The sequence below is a fragment of the Urocitellus parryii genome, chromosome 3, assembly GCF_045843805.1.
Source record: "Urocitellus parryii isolate mUroPar1 chromosome 3, mUroPar1.hap1, whole genome shotgun sequence".
Classification (NCBI taxonomy): Eukaryota; Metazoa; Chordata; class Mammalia; order Rodentia; family Sciuridae; genus Urocitellus; species Urocitellus parryii.
In genome coordinates, this window is record NC_135533.1 from 202,390,499 (window position 1) to 202,407,474 (window position 16,976).

General features: G+C 43.6%; 1 protein-coding gene across 3 annotated transcripts in view; it reads right to left on the minus strand.

The window, feature by feature from the left end:
• Scap (SREBF chaperone) overlaps window positions 1–16,976 on the minus strand; it is a 55,250-nt gene that overhangs the window by 27,605 nt on the left and 10,669 nt on the right. For all 3 annotated transcript variants that reach the window (XM_026389954.2, XM_077796299.1, XM_077796298.1), the window contains exons 2-3: window positions 10,054–10,119; window positions 6,702–6,921 (exon numbers count right to left, since the gene is read on the minus strand). In XM_026389954.2, coding sequence (XP_026245739.2) covers window positions 6,702–6,823 — 122 coding nt within the window. In that variant the 5' untranslated portion in view covers window positions 6,824–6,921; window positions 10,054–10,119. The remainder of the gene's footprint in view (window positions 1–6,701; window positions 6,922–10,053; window positions 10,120–16,976) is intronic.

Sequence of the window (16,976 nt, forward strand, 5' to 3'; positions counted from 1 at the left end):
TCCTTTTAATATAGCTACAATAAAAATATCAAGAAAAAGATTCCACAGAAATGTAAAAGGCAAGAGAAAAATCACTATCCACAGTGATCACACATTCCAAACCAAAAGGAAAGCCTGGTAGCAAAGTGTTAAGCAGTTTTCAGATGTCAGAAACACTTATTGTGCCTAGATCAGGAATAAAAGACCAAAGACATTTTTTAAGGAAGAAGCTACCCAGGAGTTTCTACCACTAACCTCCATGTTGCTTCTGCAAAACTTGTTTCTAAAACCAGATTATATCTTGGTGCACCCTGATCTTACAGGGCAGAGGAAACAAAGCAGCTTTCTAAAACCTCCCCTGCCTTTCCTGTCTCAGGTCCACGCATCCAGCTGCGCAGGCCAAGCACTTTGATCTTAACTCCTTTTTCCTACATCCCACATCTGGTCCTCAGAAAATCCTAAGGGCTTCACCTTCAAGACACATCTGCAATCAACCATGTCTCACCACCTCCATGGCTTCCTCTTAAACGAAGCAACCATCAACTGTCACCTAGAATAATTCACTGGCCTAGCTTGAATCACTGACTCCGGTCCTGAAATCACCTCCTTGTCTCCTAATCAGATCTGGAACTGAAGTCCAAATTCCTATGTGTGGCTTACAGAGTCCACTAGTACCAGGGCCCTCCTCTTGTGCTCTCTTATGACTGGTACCCTTTGTCCCTCATTGGCCACATGACTTTTTACTGTCATTCCTATATGGCCTATCCCCACAGGGGTACCCAAGACATTCTCAGAAGCTGCTGGTGCCCTACCCTCATCCCCTCTGATCTTTATTTTATTTATTTATTTTGGGGGATTGAAACCAGGAGTGCTTAACCATTGAGCTACATCCCCAGCCCTTTTTATTTTGAGACGGGTTCGCGCTAAGTTGATTAGGGCCTCACTAAGTTCCTGAGGCTGGTCTCAATCCTCCTACTTCAGCCTCTCAAGGAGGAGTATGTCACCACACCTGGCTCATCCCCTCTAATCTTAATTCTGGGCATGCTAGTTCAACTTCCAAATACCAGGACTTACACCTCTTCACCTGAGAGTGTTGTGCTACCTTACTGTGCCTGGCCACAAGTGCTAGGAATTAACACTAGCTAGAAGCAGCCCTCAACCAGTGGCTGATGCTGCTAGGTCAGGAGCTGGCAGACAACAGCCCAAATCTAGCCATGGATGTTGTTTGTTGTTTGTTTTTAATATTCTTTTAGTTACACATGGACACAATATCTTTATGTGGTGCTGAAGATTGAACCCAGTGCCTCACTCACGTGTGCAAGACAAGCATTCTGCCACTGAGCCACAACCCCAGCCCGCAGCTGTTGTTTATTTTTCATGCTGAGGATTGAACCCAGGGCCTTGTGCATACTAAGTATGAACTCAACCACTGAGCTACACCCCCAAGCCATGGCCTGTTTTTGTGTAGTCTGTGAGCTGATGATAGTTTTCACATTTTCAATGGGTTATATAAATCAAAAACAAAAATCAAAGAATAGGTACAGAGACTATAATGGGTGATCTGCAAAGCCTAAAATACTTACTACCCGATCCTTTCTAGTTTGCAGAGCCCTGGCTAGATAGTAACTTCCCACTCAGGTGGGGAGCACTGAGATGTCCACAGCCACTGCATCCCCAGCAGCACACCCGGCTGCTCACGGCAGTAGCTCACTGGGTGAGGCATGAGGCACCCTCCCTGCCATCTCATTTCCCAACCACCTCCCTGTGAGTGCCGTTTCACCCTGTATGTAAGCTTCTGGAACAGCCCCGTGTGTGATCCAATGAGACTACAGTAATCGTGAAGGAAAGGCAGACAGAGAGGGGAAAGAGTTAAGAAGCAAAGGCCACCACAACTGAGATGTCTGCCACAACTGACAGTACCGTTCTCCTGCAAAGAAAAAGGAGTGGGAGAGAGGCCAAGTCTGTTCTCAAGCACTTGCAAGGTTCTAGCCTTCAGGAGGCTTCCCTTGCTATGATTCCAAGCTCCTCTCCAAGCTGAAACCCACCATGTCTCACCATGAGCATCATTCTCTGACCTGCACAGGGCTAGGCAGGGGAGGGCCAGCTAGTCTGGCACCCTCTTCTTTCACACTATGGTATACCTCCCACTCACCACAACAGGTCTAGAGCAATAGCACTCTCAGCCTTGCTGGGCCTCCCCTTGGGTCCCAGTGGCTCTAACCTCTAGGAAATGTAAACAGACAGCTCTTGCCACAATGCCCATTTGCTACCAGTTTCATCAGATTTTCCCAGAGGAAAGTAGCAGGTGCTGCACCCAGGGGCCAAGCAGGAAGAGCAGCTAACAGCAGCTCATGCACAAGGCTCAGCAATGAGGTCATCTGAAGAACTGTCCTCAGCTCTCAGTTACTGAACCCCCTACAGCCACAAAAGCTCCAAGGAGAAAGCCACACCCTCGGTGCTATTTGAGAGGGGGTCACTCCTATGTACACCTGCTCCCTCACTCCCAGGAGTCTTCTGCTCGAGGGAGGGCATATTCCTAAGCTGTCACTAGTCATCATCAGTCATCATCCCCTCTAGCCCTGCTCTATTCATTTCTGGGGTGACCCAGGGGTGGTAAATAGGGGTAAGCAAAAGTAATATTAGAGCTCAGGTGCTGCTGGATCCAAAGAGAGATATTAGGTGCAGTGGTCCTTTGGATTCAAGCCAAACACATCTTTCAACCCAGGAGGACTAAAAAGCAACTAATTGAAACTTGAATATCTAACTGAACTACTAAACACTGTCTATCACCCACACTGTTTCCTCTGGGCACCTGAGACTCTGGAAAAAGAGCCACTCTGGGCAGAAAGGTTTCCCGGGACAGAAGGTGACAGAGAGACTTGCATGCTGGGTACAGCATCTCTGGTCTTCTGACCAGAAAGTTCCAGAACCAGTGGATTCTGATATAATAATTTATCATCTGCTATCATCAGTAAAAAGGCGAGAAGATGCTGCTTATTCTTCCTGCAGGGCTTGGCTCAAATGTTCTCAACTTCGCCCTCTGTACTGAGGCTAGGTAGCATCTGTTGTACACACTACCCAACCAATGACCCTGGGCTGAGATGGGAGAGGTTGTTTTTGGTTTTGTTCTTTTGCATTGGGGACTGAACCCAGGGCTTGGTATGTCAGGCAAGCGTTTCACTGGGCTATATTTCCAGACCAACATGGTGGGTTTTGAAGGGAAAGACTATGTCTCTGCACCGAATCTGGCCACCTTTAGGTAAAACCTTCTTTGTGCTTTCTCTTCAGCTTCTGTTGAAGAAGCCACTCTACTTAAAAGGCCTCTGTTCTGGGATGGGTTGTGGCTCAGTGGTAGGGCACTTGCCTCATATGTGTGAGGCACTGGGTTAAATTCTCAGCATGGCATTTAGATAAATGAATAAAATTTAAAAATATATATATTAAAATACTAAATACTAAAATACTAAAAATATATATATATATATTAAAAAAAAAAAAAACCTCCTGCCCTGTTTCTGCCAACTACAGCTGGGACCCTTTTCTCGGGCCTCTTGTTCAGAGGGCAAACTCCTTACAATGAAAGGTACCAGCACTAGTACCCCTCTCAAAGTTCACTTCCCTGGTGAAGTGGAGACAGGATGCATTTGGATCAGCCACAAGGATCTGCAAGCTATGGCACTTACTACTTCCTAGCTCTAGGAGGCAAATCTCATCTTTCAGAGAACTAGGGGAAAACACTCATCTCCAAGGATATTGAAGACTAAATTAAGTACCTGCCACGTGTGACGGGCCTGGTGACCCACAGAGCTGGTGGTCAATAAAGGCTGATCTTCCTTCCTTCCCATGAGCTCAAGCCTGAGCCTCACCCTCTCTCTCAGGATGGGGGTTCAGCCAGCTGCTAAGTAGAAGGTGGGTATCTGTCCAACTCAGATGCAGTTGCGTTGTACTGGTAGTTAAACAGTGTCATTACTGTATCTGCCTACTCCCCAACCTTTCATCCCTTTTTTTTTTCGGGGGGAAGCAGGAGTACCAGGGGTGCTTTGTCATTGAGCTACATCCCCAGCCCCTTTTCACTTTGAGGCAGGGTCTCACTAAGTTGCTGAGGATCTCACTAAATTCCGAGACTAGTTTGGAACTTGGGATCCTCCTGCCTCAGCCTCCCCAGTTGCTGGGATTACAGACATGTGCCATGGTGCACCCAGGCCCCTATCCCATTCTAATTCAACCCAAGTGGGGGAAGTGTCCCCCATACTTGAGACCTTGGCAATCTCATGGAGTTTGCATAGCAGAGGCCCTCATGCTGTATATCCAAGGGCAGTCTATTTTGAGATACTCATATGATATCAAATTACTCATTCAAAGACAAGACCCAATTGCACCCAACAGCTGCAACACACATGGTACATCATTGCCAGGAAGCTGCCTGGTCCCAGTCACCACACTAGGTATCCAGAAGACAAATGGCAAAGAAGAAACATCTTTCCCTTTTCCTGTAGTTAGGGCTGTCTTTGGAAAAAAAGAATAACAATTACCTCTTCAACTTAACCTCCTTCAACAGAAAGCAATATGAGTGACAACAGCAGTTTACTGCTACAAACTGCTACAGAAATTAGAATAAAAGAGGAAACACTTGGACTGGGGATTTAGCCAAATGATACACCATTTGCCTAACATATGCAAAGCCCAGGGTTCAATCCCCAACACCGCAAAAAAGAAAAAAGGAAATGCTTTAGCTGAGTAATGTGGCAGAAGGTCAGAGAAGTTTTTCAAGAAAGATGAGTCATAGTATTTCCTGGTGTGGGAACTTGTCAGAAGCAAATTTTGGGGCCCATCCCAAATCTAATGAAATCAGAAACTCTGGAGTAAGGCTGAGCAATCTGTGTTTAATGTGTCCTCCAAGTGACTCTGATGCTAGCTGAGGTTTGGAAACCACCTTGGCCATAGGCCAGCCCTAGAAAGTATGACTTTGAAAGTTTGAGAGAGGTGTCAATTAACTCAGGAAAAAATTAAAAAATAAAAATGGGGTTGCCAGAGTACTCCTAATTCATTACTTACAGTATGTCACAACAAGTATTTTATCCTGTACAACACAATTTAGCAAAGTTTGAACTCCAATACAAATACACTGAACCAGTGAGGAGAGGCAGGGAGACTGAGTACCATGGGTGCCTGGATTTGAACCCAAGTTTCCCAACTCGCTAAGTTTCTGAGACTGGCCTTCAATTATCAGCTGTGTGGACAAGACAAATCTCCACACTACCAACCCCCTCTGTTAAGTGGAAGTATAAGTGAACCATTTCATAAGTTTACCCTGAGGCCAGGTAAGATCTTTATTATATACTTGAAGCACTGACCCAGTAGGGCATGCTCCACAAATGATGCTTCCCGTCTTCCTGCTAATGAGAGGAGAACTGGGATCACTTACAACAAGACTGAACTGGAGGCTTTGTCCTGAGTCTCCTTCCAGCACAGCACTGACAACACCTACAAGCTAGATACACAATGATCTGGAAACCAGGGTTCTTTCCAGAAGAAACAACAATAAGGTGGGCTCTTTACAAGGCCGTCAATATTCTAGAACAAAGGGTCATTAGGGATCTTCTTACATCAAGCCCCTTCTTTTACAACCCTACTAGCCAGTCTTCAGGCTTCTAGGAGGCCCTGAGAAAGACAGGCTGGTACCAATGGCACCTACAGCTCTCACTACAGTCCTTGGCGAAACAGCAGGCCCCACACATCAGCAAGAGGTCAGAAGGAAGCCAGTCATGGTGGTACATGCCTGTAATCCCAGCAACTCCAGAGGCTGAGGCAGGAGGATTGCAAGTTCAAAAACAACCTCAGCAACTTAGCAAGGCCCTGCCTATAAATAAAATATAAAAAGGTCTGGGGATATGGCTCAGTGGTTAAGCACCCGGGGTTTAATCCCCAATACCAAAGAAAGAAGAAAAAGAAAATGACTAAAGAGCAGAGAAGGAAGTCTCTGGAGTTAGTCAGCAAGAGGGTATCCAAGGAACTGCTCAAATGGATTTGGCCTTTCACTTGAAGGCTCCTGTTTTTAACCAGGTACTAAAAGGAAACTGCAACTGTTAAGAAGGAAAATTAGAGGATCATGCTTTTAAATTATCTCAGAGTTTCTTATAAATATCTAAACTTTTTTTTTTCTTTTTTTGGAGGGATGGTCCTGGGGATTGAACCCAGAGGCACTCTACCACTGAGCTACATTCCAGCCCTTTTTATTTTGAGACAGGATTTTGCTAAGTTTCTGAGACTGGCCTTCAATTTGTGATCCTTCTGCCTTGTCTCCTGAATAGCTGGGATTATAATCATGTGCCACTGTGCCCAGCTGAACATTATTTTGAGATAGAGTGACATGAACAAATCTGGCAAATCACCAAGTCAGGGCCAACCTGGACTTTTTTATTTTATTGGCTAAACACCCCAGAACTAGAGCTCTCCACTCAGCAGCTATAATAAGCTCAACAAGTACCCACTGCATAAAAAGGCACTGGGGATGTAGCTCAGTGGTAAAGTGCCTGTTGGGCAAGCACAAGGCCCTGGATTCAATATTCAATCCCCAGTACTGCAAACAAAACAAAACAAAAGAAGTGTTGTGCCCACTGCATAAAAATCCCAGAGTTCAAGGGCTGCATAGCAGTTAAGGTCAGGAAAACTACTGTCCTAAGACACTGGCCCACTAAATCCAGGGCAGCCCAGAAACATACCAGCAGGCTAAGATGCAGAGTCCTGTGAAAAGGATAATAGGGATGGGGTATGATGCACAGAGCAGCCCATGGTTGTAGAAGGCCTGAGATATCTTCTCACGCAGCCTTTCAGTCAGGGTCATCCTCAGCTGAAGTCACCTTGCTGCCATCCCGGAAAGTGACCATGGATCAGCCTGGCAGACGCTGGAAACCACTGACAATGGAAACCATCTGCAGAAAACTGGGCAGAAGGAAGAAAAGCCAATTAACAAAGAGTACATGGCTCTGCACAACAGGGCTGCCAAGGGTAGGTAGCAGTTATGTGGCTGGGGAATGGTCTCAAGATGCCCATATAAAAGGTCTGGAGACTCGGGTCCCAATACACACATACACACACACACACACACACACACACACACAAACACAAACTAATCTCTCGAACATCTCTGAGCACTAATTAGTATAACCCAAGAAGCCAAAGAACTTCCCCTCTAAGTTCTGCTTATAAACTCTGTTCTTCTCTTTTATATATATATATATATATATTCATTTTTTAGTTATAGGTAGGCACAATATCTTTATTTTATTTTATGTGGTGCTGAGGATTGAACCCAGTGCCTCATGCATGCTAGGCGAGTACTCTACCACTTAGCCCCAGCCCCAGCCCTGTTCTTCTCTTTTAGCTATTTCTAAAAGGCCACTCCCAAGAGGGCATTTTTTACATGTGGCACAGAAAAGCACACCTGGGTAACAGATATCACCTTCAGCTGCTCTCTGCCAAATGGGCATTTGGCACATCTTCCCATGCTCCTCTGTGCACAGGCCAGCTTGAGAAAAATACTCGGGAAAAAACCTTGCAACAGGATGCCACCTCCCCACAAAAAAAAAAAAAAAAAAAAATTCTTAACACAAATGACAATTACTGATAAAGAATGTTCAATAAAAACATCCAAAAGCTTGAGTAAGAGTCACCAGACTAAATGCAGTCTGTGACAGCATTAGGTGCTGCCTCTGCAGGATACTAGTCCTGCAGCTGTTCCTGGATGCAGGGAGGACAGAGGCCTCTCCTGCTCCTACCTGCCCAGTAGCTGTGCCCTTTTATGAGAAATACAAACCTTCTGTGGCTCAGGGGAACCCACTCCCTCCACAGTATTTGGCCATCAGGCAAGGGGCCCCTCCCAGCTCAAGTTCTTAGCTGGGACTCTCTCACTGGACTTTGACTTCTGAACATAAAGGAGGAGGAACTGGGTATTGGTGATGCTTATTCATCCCCAAAGATGTTCCTGCACCCAAGATCCCCAGGCTGTTTTGGCTCTAGTCCTTTCTGAAGACTGGCTCATCAACTTTTCTTTCCAGTCTGTACGCCATCCCATATCCTCTTTTTTCATGTGTTAGCCAAAGTTCTTTTCTGTTGCTTGCAAACAAAGACCCTTAAACAACAACAAAAAATCAAATAGAAAACTCTAGTAGAAGGCCCAAGAACTTCGAATGCTCTTCCTGAGCTCTCCAATGGAATTCATGTTTAAATCCACTTCTCCATTCCATGTCACCATTTCTTTGGTCTGTGCTCTAGGGAACCTGTCCAGACATGTGTCTTGGCTTGATTAGGTTCCCTGGTAAAAACCCAGGCTAAAAGGATGACTCCTCAAAAGTGTCAAGACCAGAAATGAGGGGCTGGGGATGTGGCTCAAGCGGTAGCGCGCTCGCCTGGCATGCGTGCGGCCCGGGTTCGATCCTCAGCACCACATACCAACAAAGATGTTGTGTCCGCCGAAAACTTTAAAAAATAAATAAATAAATTAAAAAAAAAAAAAAAAAAAAGACCAGAAATGAGAAGGAGTCAGACCACAACTAATGCACAAACTAAAAGGAATGGTTGTCACTCCTTCCACCTTCCTGGAAACACCAGCCTTAAATGTATGTGCAATTTCCAGGCCAGGAACTTTCTAAGGAAATACTAAGAACTCTATGGGCCCATTCAGTAGGCAATGGATACAAAAGGCAGCAGGTAAGAGTTGCTGGTCTGAGCAGCAAAGATGCTCAACAGCTCCATCATTCACGAGGCTCACCCACACATGAAGGCAAAAGAAGTCTCAAGCACCCACTATTGTGCTCCACACCCAGCACACAGAAAGCAACTGAGGAAGCAACTAGCTGCTTCTGCCCAGGAAACCCTCCCGTCTGCCCCTAAGGGGAAAATGAACACAAAGGAGGTGTGCAGCTACAGAGACACTCTGGGGTTTCCTAAAGACAGGCAGCCACAAGCCAGCTGTAGTTTCAAACTTTGGTCCTTGAGAAGCCCCACACCTCTCCCTTTAAATGTTTCCCAAGATTAGGCCCTCCAGGAAATCCTACTGCCCCAAACCCCTTCCCAGGCCTTCCTGCACACACATCAGCAACAAAGAGAGGGGAGCCTACCTGTAGTTCAGCTGTTACACTTAGAACTATTAATATGAGGTAAAAGCTATCTAATTCACTTTCACCCTGTAGCCAATACAAATCTTTCTAACTTCCACTGATCTTTACTACTTATATTAATTATTGTTAATTTCCATAGCACCTGGAAAAAAAAAGAAATCTAAATTCTAGTTCATTACACAGCCCATCTACCTGAACCTAGCAAGAGGAGACTTTACTCACCTCTATTCCACAGCATAAATATTAATGCAAAGTTACTCCAAAGCAAAATTTACCCAACCTGAGCCAAAAATATGTTCTTACATTGCCCCACATTTACAGGTTGCTTTAGATCAGAATCTATAACTCTGCTTCCCAAATCTAAAGACAGTCTTGCCCTGGAGGCCTGAATGGACAATATTACATAAACTCATAAGTAATACTGCCTTTGTGGAAGACCCCGCTGTAAGCAAAAACAAGCTGAGCACTGAGGCAGGAGGATCACAAGTTGAAAACACCCTCAGCAACTTAGTAAGACTCTGTCTCAAAGTAAAAAATGAAAGGACTGGGGATGCAATTCAGTGGTAAAACTACCAAGGGTTCAATGCCCAGCAGAAGGAAAAAAAAAAAATTAAAGAGGATAAGATGATCAAAAAGTGACAGCCAGGCCCGGATTGGGGATACATAGCCCAGTGGTAGAGTGTGTGCTTAGCATTTGCAAGGAATGCCCTGAGTTTGATATCTAGCAAACAAACAATTAATAAAAAAGAATTCCCTCTGTGCTCTTGGGACCACAGTCCCTCTTGTATCCATTGCCTATTAAAGAATTCCTCTCTCCCCCAGCGCCAATGTCACTGCTGCCTCTACTAATACAGAACTGCATGGCAACCAGGGCAAGAGAAAGTAGGAAAAACAAAGCAAATAATAAAGACGAAATTTCGGGCTGGGGATGTAGCTCAAGCGGTAGTGCACTCACCTCGCATGCGTGCGGCCCGGGTTCGATCCTCAGCACCACATACAAAGATGTTGTGTCTGCCGAAAACTAAAAAAATATATATATATATATTAAAAAAAAAAGACAAAATTTCTTCCTCTACTCCCACTCCTGATCTGTGGGATTCCCTTTCCTGTACCTCAGATTGGAAAGAGAAGGCTCCAGGTTTGGGCTGCCTTTGAGTCCACCCAGGATGGAACATATCATATGGGGTGGAGGGTGGGGGACAGGAAACTCACTACAGTTCAGTGATACTTCGAGTTCTAGTTTCCTTCCCCAATCCATCTGCTACCATTTATCTTTTGGGGGGTTCATATACCTATCCATGCATTCTATCCAGGGATTCTATCTGTACTCTTTCAGAAAGAAATGGTAGAGTATACTTCTCCACCTTGATCAGAATCAGAATCCTTTTTTTTTTTTTTTTTTTTGTGTGTGTGTGTGTTATGTGTGTGATGCTGGAGATTGAACCCAACACCTTGTGCTCGTGCAAGGTAATCACTCTACCAATTAAGCTATATCCCCAGCCCAGAATCCTTACCTTTTTTTTTTTTTTAACATAAAAATCTTGGGCTGGGGATGTGGCTCAAGCAGTAGCACACTCGTCTGGCATGCGTGCGGCCCAGGTTTGATACTCAGCACCACATACCAACAAAGATGTTGTGTCTGCCGATAACTAAAAAATAAATATTTTTTTTAAAAATCTTCAAAATTTTCAGGATTCTTTGCCATTAAAGAAACTTTCCACAATGTGGCTGTCAGTTTTTTTTTTTCAATCACATCATCATTTCATTGAGAAGCAGGTTGTACTTTACTGTGTCTAACAAGTTTTCTATACAAGGCACATATTACTTTTGTCTTTTTAAAATTTTTTTGAGGTGTTAAGGATGGAACCCAGTGTCTTGAGCATGCTAAGCAAGTGTTACACCACTGAGATACATTCCCATAAAGTAGAAAAAATAAAGACTACAGGCAAAAAGTACACATAAAGAGAACAGAAGAAAATGTTGGTAGTGGTTACTGGTCTTCATGTGGTGTGATTACATAAAGAAATTTTTCCATTAATTTTCTATACTTTTACATTTTTTACTATGAGTACTGATTTTTTAATTTCAGATAAACTCTTAAAATTTAAAATGTCACAGAAAGGCATACATCCTATAAACCCTTAAAATTGCCACAAAGTAAATAGCCATGTAACCTAAATATCCTCCACATCAAAAAACACAGTATTACCCCAGAAGCCCTCTTTATGAGCCCCAATACTGATACTCCAATTATGAAAGTAACCAATATACACCTTTATAATAGTATTGGAATACATTTCTGATTTAAGTTATTGTGTGGATCTTGTCTTGTCACCTTCCAAGTTTCATAGATCCCTTCTTATCCTCCAATCCACCTGTCTCAGAGGTCAGAGTGGACACAGATTATTTTTTTATTTTCCTCTGTGTGCATGTGTTAGTGTTACTGGGGAATGAACCCAGGGGTGCTCTACCACTGAGCTACATCCCCCACTGTTTTTATTTTTTGAGAAAGGGTCTTGCTAAATTGCCCAATCTGGCCTTGAACTTGGGATCTTCCCACCCCAGTCCCCTGAGTAGCTGTGATTAGTCATTCACCACTGTACCCTGATTCCATCAATGTCCTGGGCCAGATACCCTCTGTACTTAGTACAAAGCCCAAATGCCTGCCCCTGCTCCAAGGGCACAACCTGCTCTGGTCCTCCCCAGCTTCACCTTGTGTCACCTCCATGTCCCCTGCTATCTTCCAATGCCTCGTGTGTGCCAGCCTTATTTCCACCTCAAGGCCCTGGCACATATTGTTCCCTTCTCTATTCCTTCTTCTCTTTATTGGCTGGCTCCTTTTCACCCTTCAGGTCTCAGGTGAAATGTCACTCTACAAAAAGACCTCCCCTGACAATATGTTACCAGTAGTTCCCTTTACTGTAGGCACAGAGCCTATTTCTTCTCTTTCAGAGCATTAAGAACTCTAATTCTATGAGTGGTTTGTTCCCTGGTTTATTATCTGTCCTCTGTCAAGACTATCAACAAATTCCCTGCTCATGATTGTACATCAGGGCGGAGAAAAAACTTGCTGAATAAGTAATGAGCAAACCAACCAACCAGAGTCAGATACAGATTATCAGGACAGCGCTCATCACACACCTTCCTCTCACACACCGCCCCCTTTCTTTTACCCTTCCCTCTTCCAAGGTGATTTTCGGAGTGTGGTCCCCAAACCAGCAGCAACAACAAGTGGAAGCTTATTAGAAATGCAAATTATTGAGCTGAACATGTAGCTCAGTGATAGAGTGCTTGCCCATCATGCAGAAGGCCCTGCATTCATTCCCCAGTACCAAAATAAGGGGGTAGGGGATTATTGGGCCTACCTACCTTAAACCCGAGGGACTAACAAGTCTGGCATGAGACCCAGCAATCTGTGTTTTAACATGTCCTCTGAGAACCACTGCCTTACCCAAGAGTTGCCAAATTAAGTCAACCCTATGGTGCCCACATCTTTAATATATCCTAAACTCGACTAATGGCAAGCAGGGCAGGATCCCCATAACCTTTAGCCAGTGCGATTCTAAGAAGTCTCCTGTGTGACTTGACTACCTGCATCTGCACCTCACCTCTGGTTCATCTTCCAATACTGCCAGTAGGGACAGCTGCCAAAAATAAACACTTGCTTGTGTCAGTCACCCTTTGCACAAAGGCCTCTAATGGTTCTCTAGTGACTTCAAGGGCACATTTCTTTGTTTGTTATACAGGTCCCCTCAAAATGTACTGAAAATTCTTTCCAGTTTTCTTCATTTATCAAATAAAAATAACTTGCATTTATATACCATGTGCTAGGCTCTGGGCTAAGACTTGACTACACATCTCCATACATCTTTAAAAAATAAATAAATAAATAAATAGGTACTTCTGAAAGGGGTTTGTAACAAAGATTCTGAGTCTCAAAGGAAACACCCATAATCCACTCACATCCAAAAAGCACTCAGGAACAACTGCAACTCCTGAGCAACAGGCCCTTTGCCAATGCCCTTGTAAAATGAGGGAAAAGCACAAGCAGAGGGAACACTGGCATGAAACTACAACTCCACCCTGCCTCCACCTCTAGTCCAGCCCCTAGTCCAATCCTCTATAAATGTTAACACCCCACATCAAGGGGTGGCTGCCTCTCCCTCTGGAGACAGCACACATTCTCCCTTGAACATGTTATCTACTTTCCCAAATATTCTTTCTATGCCTTTGAATGGCACATGCTGAAATTCTTCTACAACACAAATTCCAAGAACCCCACTGATCTGAGTCAAGTTCCCTCTTCTCTAAGGGAACCCCTCAGACCCTTCCTTGGAGACATGACACTTCTAGAACTGAGTGCAGTGGTACACGGTACATGCCTGTAATTCCAGATACTCAGGAAATACTTGTAAATAAATAAATGCCAATATATAACCAACTGAGAACAACAAAAAAAAAAATTATGACAAAACCATCCTAAGTAAAAAAGACAGCTGTAACTCATATCACTAACAAGATGCTGGTTCCCTCATAAATAAAGACATTTTTACAAAATCAATTGAAAAAATACCAATGTTCAAAGGAAACTGGTCAAAGGATATGAACAGCTTTTTCACAAAAAATTAAATATAAATATAAATAAATGGCCCTTCAGTCTTATTGCAACCAGATAGATATAAATTAAAACTCCCACTGGGATAATATGAGCATTCATTCTTCTACTCTTTCAACCTTTCTGCAGGTTGAACTGAAAGGTATGAGGGTATGAGGATGTATGAAATCTACACAGAGAAACTATTTTTCACCTGTCAAATTGTTAAGATCAAACTGTGGTATCACAGTGTGGGTAAGGGTGTGGATAAAGAGGCATCATCATATGCTACTTAGGAACATACATGAATAAAACTGCTGTGGAGGTTTATTTGGTAAGAGCTATCAAAATTACAAAAGCACCTTTTCACCAACCCAGTTCTCCTGCCTCTGATCACTGATGGGCAGAAGCACTTGGCTATGAATGGACTGATGCCACAGGAAGTCACTCATACCAACACAAGTTACAACTGGCTATAGTTCCATCAGAGAGCTCTAGCTAAATAAATTTAGATACATCCTGACACTGGAATATTATTCAGTTGTAAAAGAAAATGAAAAAGTTCTTGTGCATTTTTGTTTTGGCTTTTTGGTGCTGAGGATGGAACCCAGGACCTTGTGCATCTAGGCAAGTGCTCTATCAAGAGCTCTCTACCCAGCCCAGCTCAGCTCTCAGGTACTGACAATGGACAATCACAAAGAAATATTCAGGGGGCTGGGATTGTGACTCAGTGTTAGAGTGCTTGCCTAGCTCTTCACGAGGCACTGGGTTGGATCCTCAGCACCACATAAATGTAAAATAAAGATATTGTGTCCACCTAAAACCAAAAAATAAATATTAAAAAAAGAAGAAATATTCAGGGGAAAAAAGGGGGGCATATAGTGTGCTACTTTCAAGTTAAAAAAAAAAAAAAAGAAAGAAAAGAAAAGCATTCTCTGAGTATCTGTATATGCACAAAACATCCCTGAATGGACACCTGAGAATAACAACAGCCGCCTCTGGGGAAAGATCTGGTAGCCAGCAACAAGATGGAAGGCAAACTTTCCTCTATTGCCCCCTTTCAATTTTGTGTCATGTGAATGAATTCCTGTATTAAAAAGTTAATTTTTTTTGTTGTTTTAAAGATGAGCAAGCAGAAGGACCTTGGGGAAAAAAAATGAGGAAAACTTTGCTGTAAAAAACAGCAGCCGTCTTGGAGCTTCTACAGCTGTATTTCATCACACACTGTTCTTGTGGACTCTCTGGCCTCCCCTTACTGATTGTAGTCCCCCTCAGGAAAAGGTCACAGCTGAATCACCTTGTGTTCCCTAGAGCACCCAGGGCCTGCCTGAAGCAGGGTGGAAAGTCACTGCGGGTCCATTCACTATGCTAAACTAGTCCACTGGTGCAAACAATTCCTCTCTTCAGGGGAGCTTTTCTGAAAGTTGTTTTGCAAAGTGGACCAATGCTCAGGGCAGGAAACTTTGCTTCTCTAAGAATCAAAATTAGCCACATAAGCAGGAAGAATTTTCAGAAGATTAACTTAACAGTACCAAAAAAAGAAAGGAATTTCAGTTAATGAATGAAAGCTGATTTCAAACAGTTCAAAGCACAAACCCATACAAGAGGATGACTATTGCCACATTTTAGAATAATGGTTGGGATGTTACAGAAACATCCAGATTGAATAAAGTCTTAATTACATTTACTGGTTGTCATGGCTGCCATAATAAATAACCATGCACATAATGCCAACTCCCTTCACAAATGAACAACAAATATATTAAAAATTTTTTGCCTCAATGCCAGTGACCTACAGTTTTACTCCATCTTGACCTAGTCAGGAAAGACTTAACAAAGAGATAACCGATTGCTGATAGGAATGTGAGCAAAGAATCCATTTTAAAGCTAGAAATAATCCAGCAACCCATGAGGAGTGGCCCTTGAGAGTCTCATTACACGGGATAATACCTATGGCCCAGGGAGACGGTGCCTTCAGCCTTGGCCCCAACAGGTGTGAGCAGGAGCAAGGCCAGGACCAGCCTCCTGCTGCCAGCCACACATGTTGAACGCTCCTTGCCTGACTTCCTATAAGGAGTGTGCTCTGCTGGAAGGCACCAAGGCTCTTGACAATTTTCACAACCTTATCCCAAAAATGGAAGGTGTGATGAATTGGTTTTATTGCTACTTCAAGAGCTTTTAATAGAAATGCTGCATGGAAGATGGTTCCAGAGTGCAGAGAGCTGTCTATGAGGGAAGCGTGGCACAGAAGAGAGCCAGGAAATGACATTCACCCAGGCTCTTTTATTTGGGGACAGAGTCTGGAAACCCTCAGAGCTCTCCCCAGCATGCCAACTGCAGACTTCACTGATCCCTTCCAACAACTCTCCTGCAGCCACTCCACAGCCACCTGCCATCAAGGGTCTCCTGTGCCCATATCTCCCACACTGTTCATCACTGGGCCCAGACCAGGCCCCAAGAATCATTCCACACTCTTGAAGGCAAAGGGCTCAAACACCTTCTAAGCATTGTGGTCCCTGTCAAGTCACACAGTGTGAAGCCTCACAGATAAACTGAAATCACATTTACATGATACTCATTGCCAAATATCTGGTCATTCTAAAAAATGAAGTTTTTATTTCTGCCTCAAATTGCAAAGCCTGCTAAAGTTTCAAAAGCTTTTTTTTTTCTTTCTTTTTTCTTTTTTTTTTTTTTTTATGATTGGGGATTGAACTCCGGGGCACTCTATCACTGAGCCACATCCCAGCCCTATTTTGTATTTTTTAGAGACCGGGTCTCACTGAGTTGCTTAGTGCCTCACTTTTGCTGAGGTGGCCTTGAGCTCAAGATTCTACTGTCTCAGGATCCCAAGCCGCTGGAATTATAGGCATGCAAATGCTTTTTTTTTTTCCCTTATCCATAGTCTGATATTAAGTAACATTTTCCACCTATGGAAACTTATGAATTATGATATGCTCTGGGACTACAAAATTCTCCCAAATGTTCAATCACTTCCCAGGACTATATAAAGTGCCATTCTTTCAGACAGGTAGTAGGCAAAAGGGATTAGGAAGTTACAGAATTTCAGAGATGAGAGAGATGAGATCACATCGCACAAAATCCTTCTTTATAGATAAAGAAACTGAGGTTTAGGGAGATTATTCTATACAACCCAGGTCACAGTGTGTGACAATGGTTGGCACTGATTCCAACTCCTAGCCAAGGAACACTCCTCATGGTGAAGAGCAGTGGAGTGCACCTGTAAGCCCAGTAGCTCAGGAGGCCCAGGAAGGGATCTCAAGTTC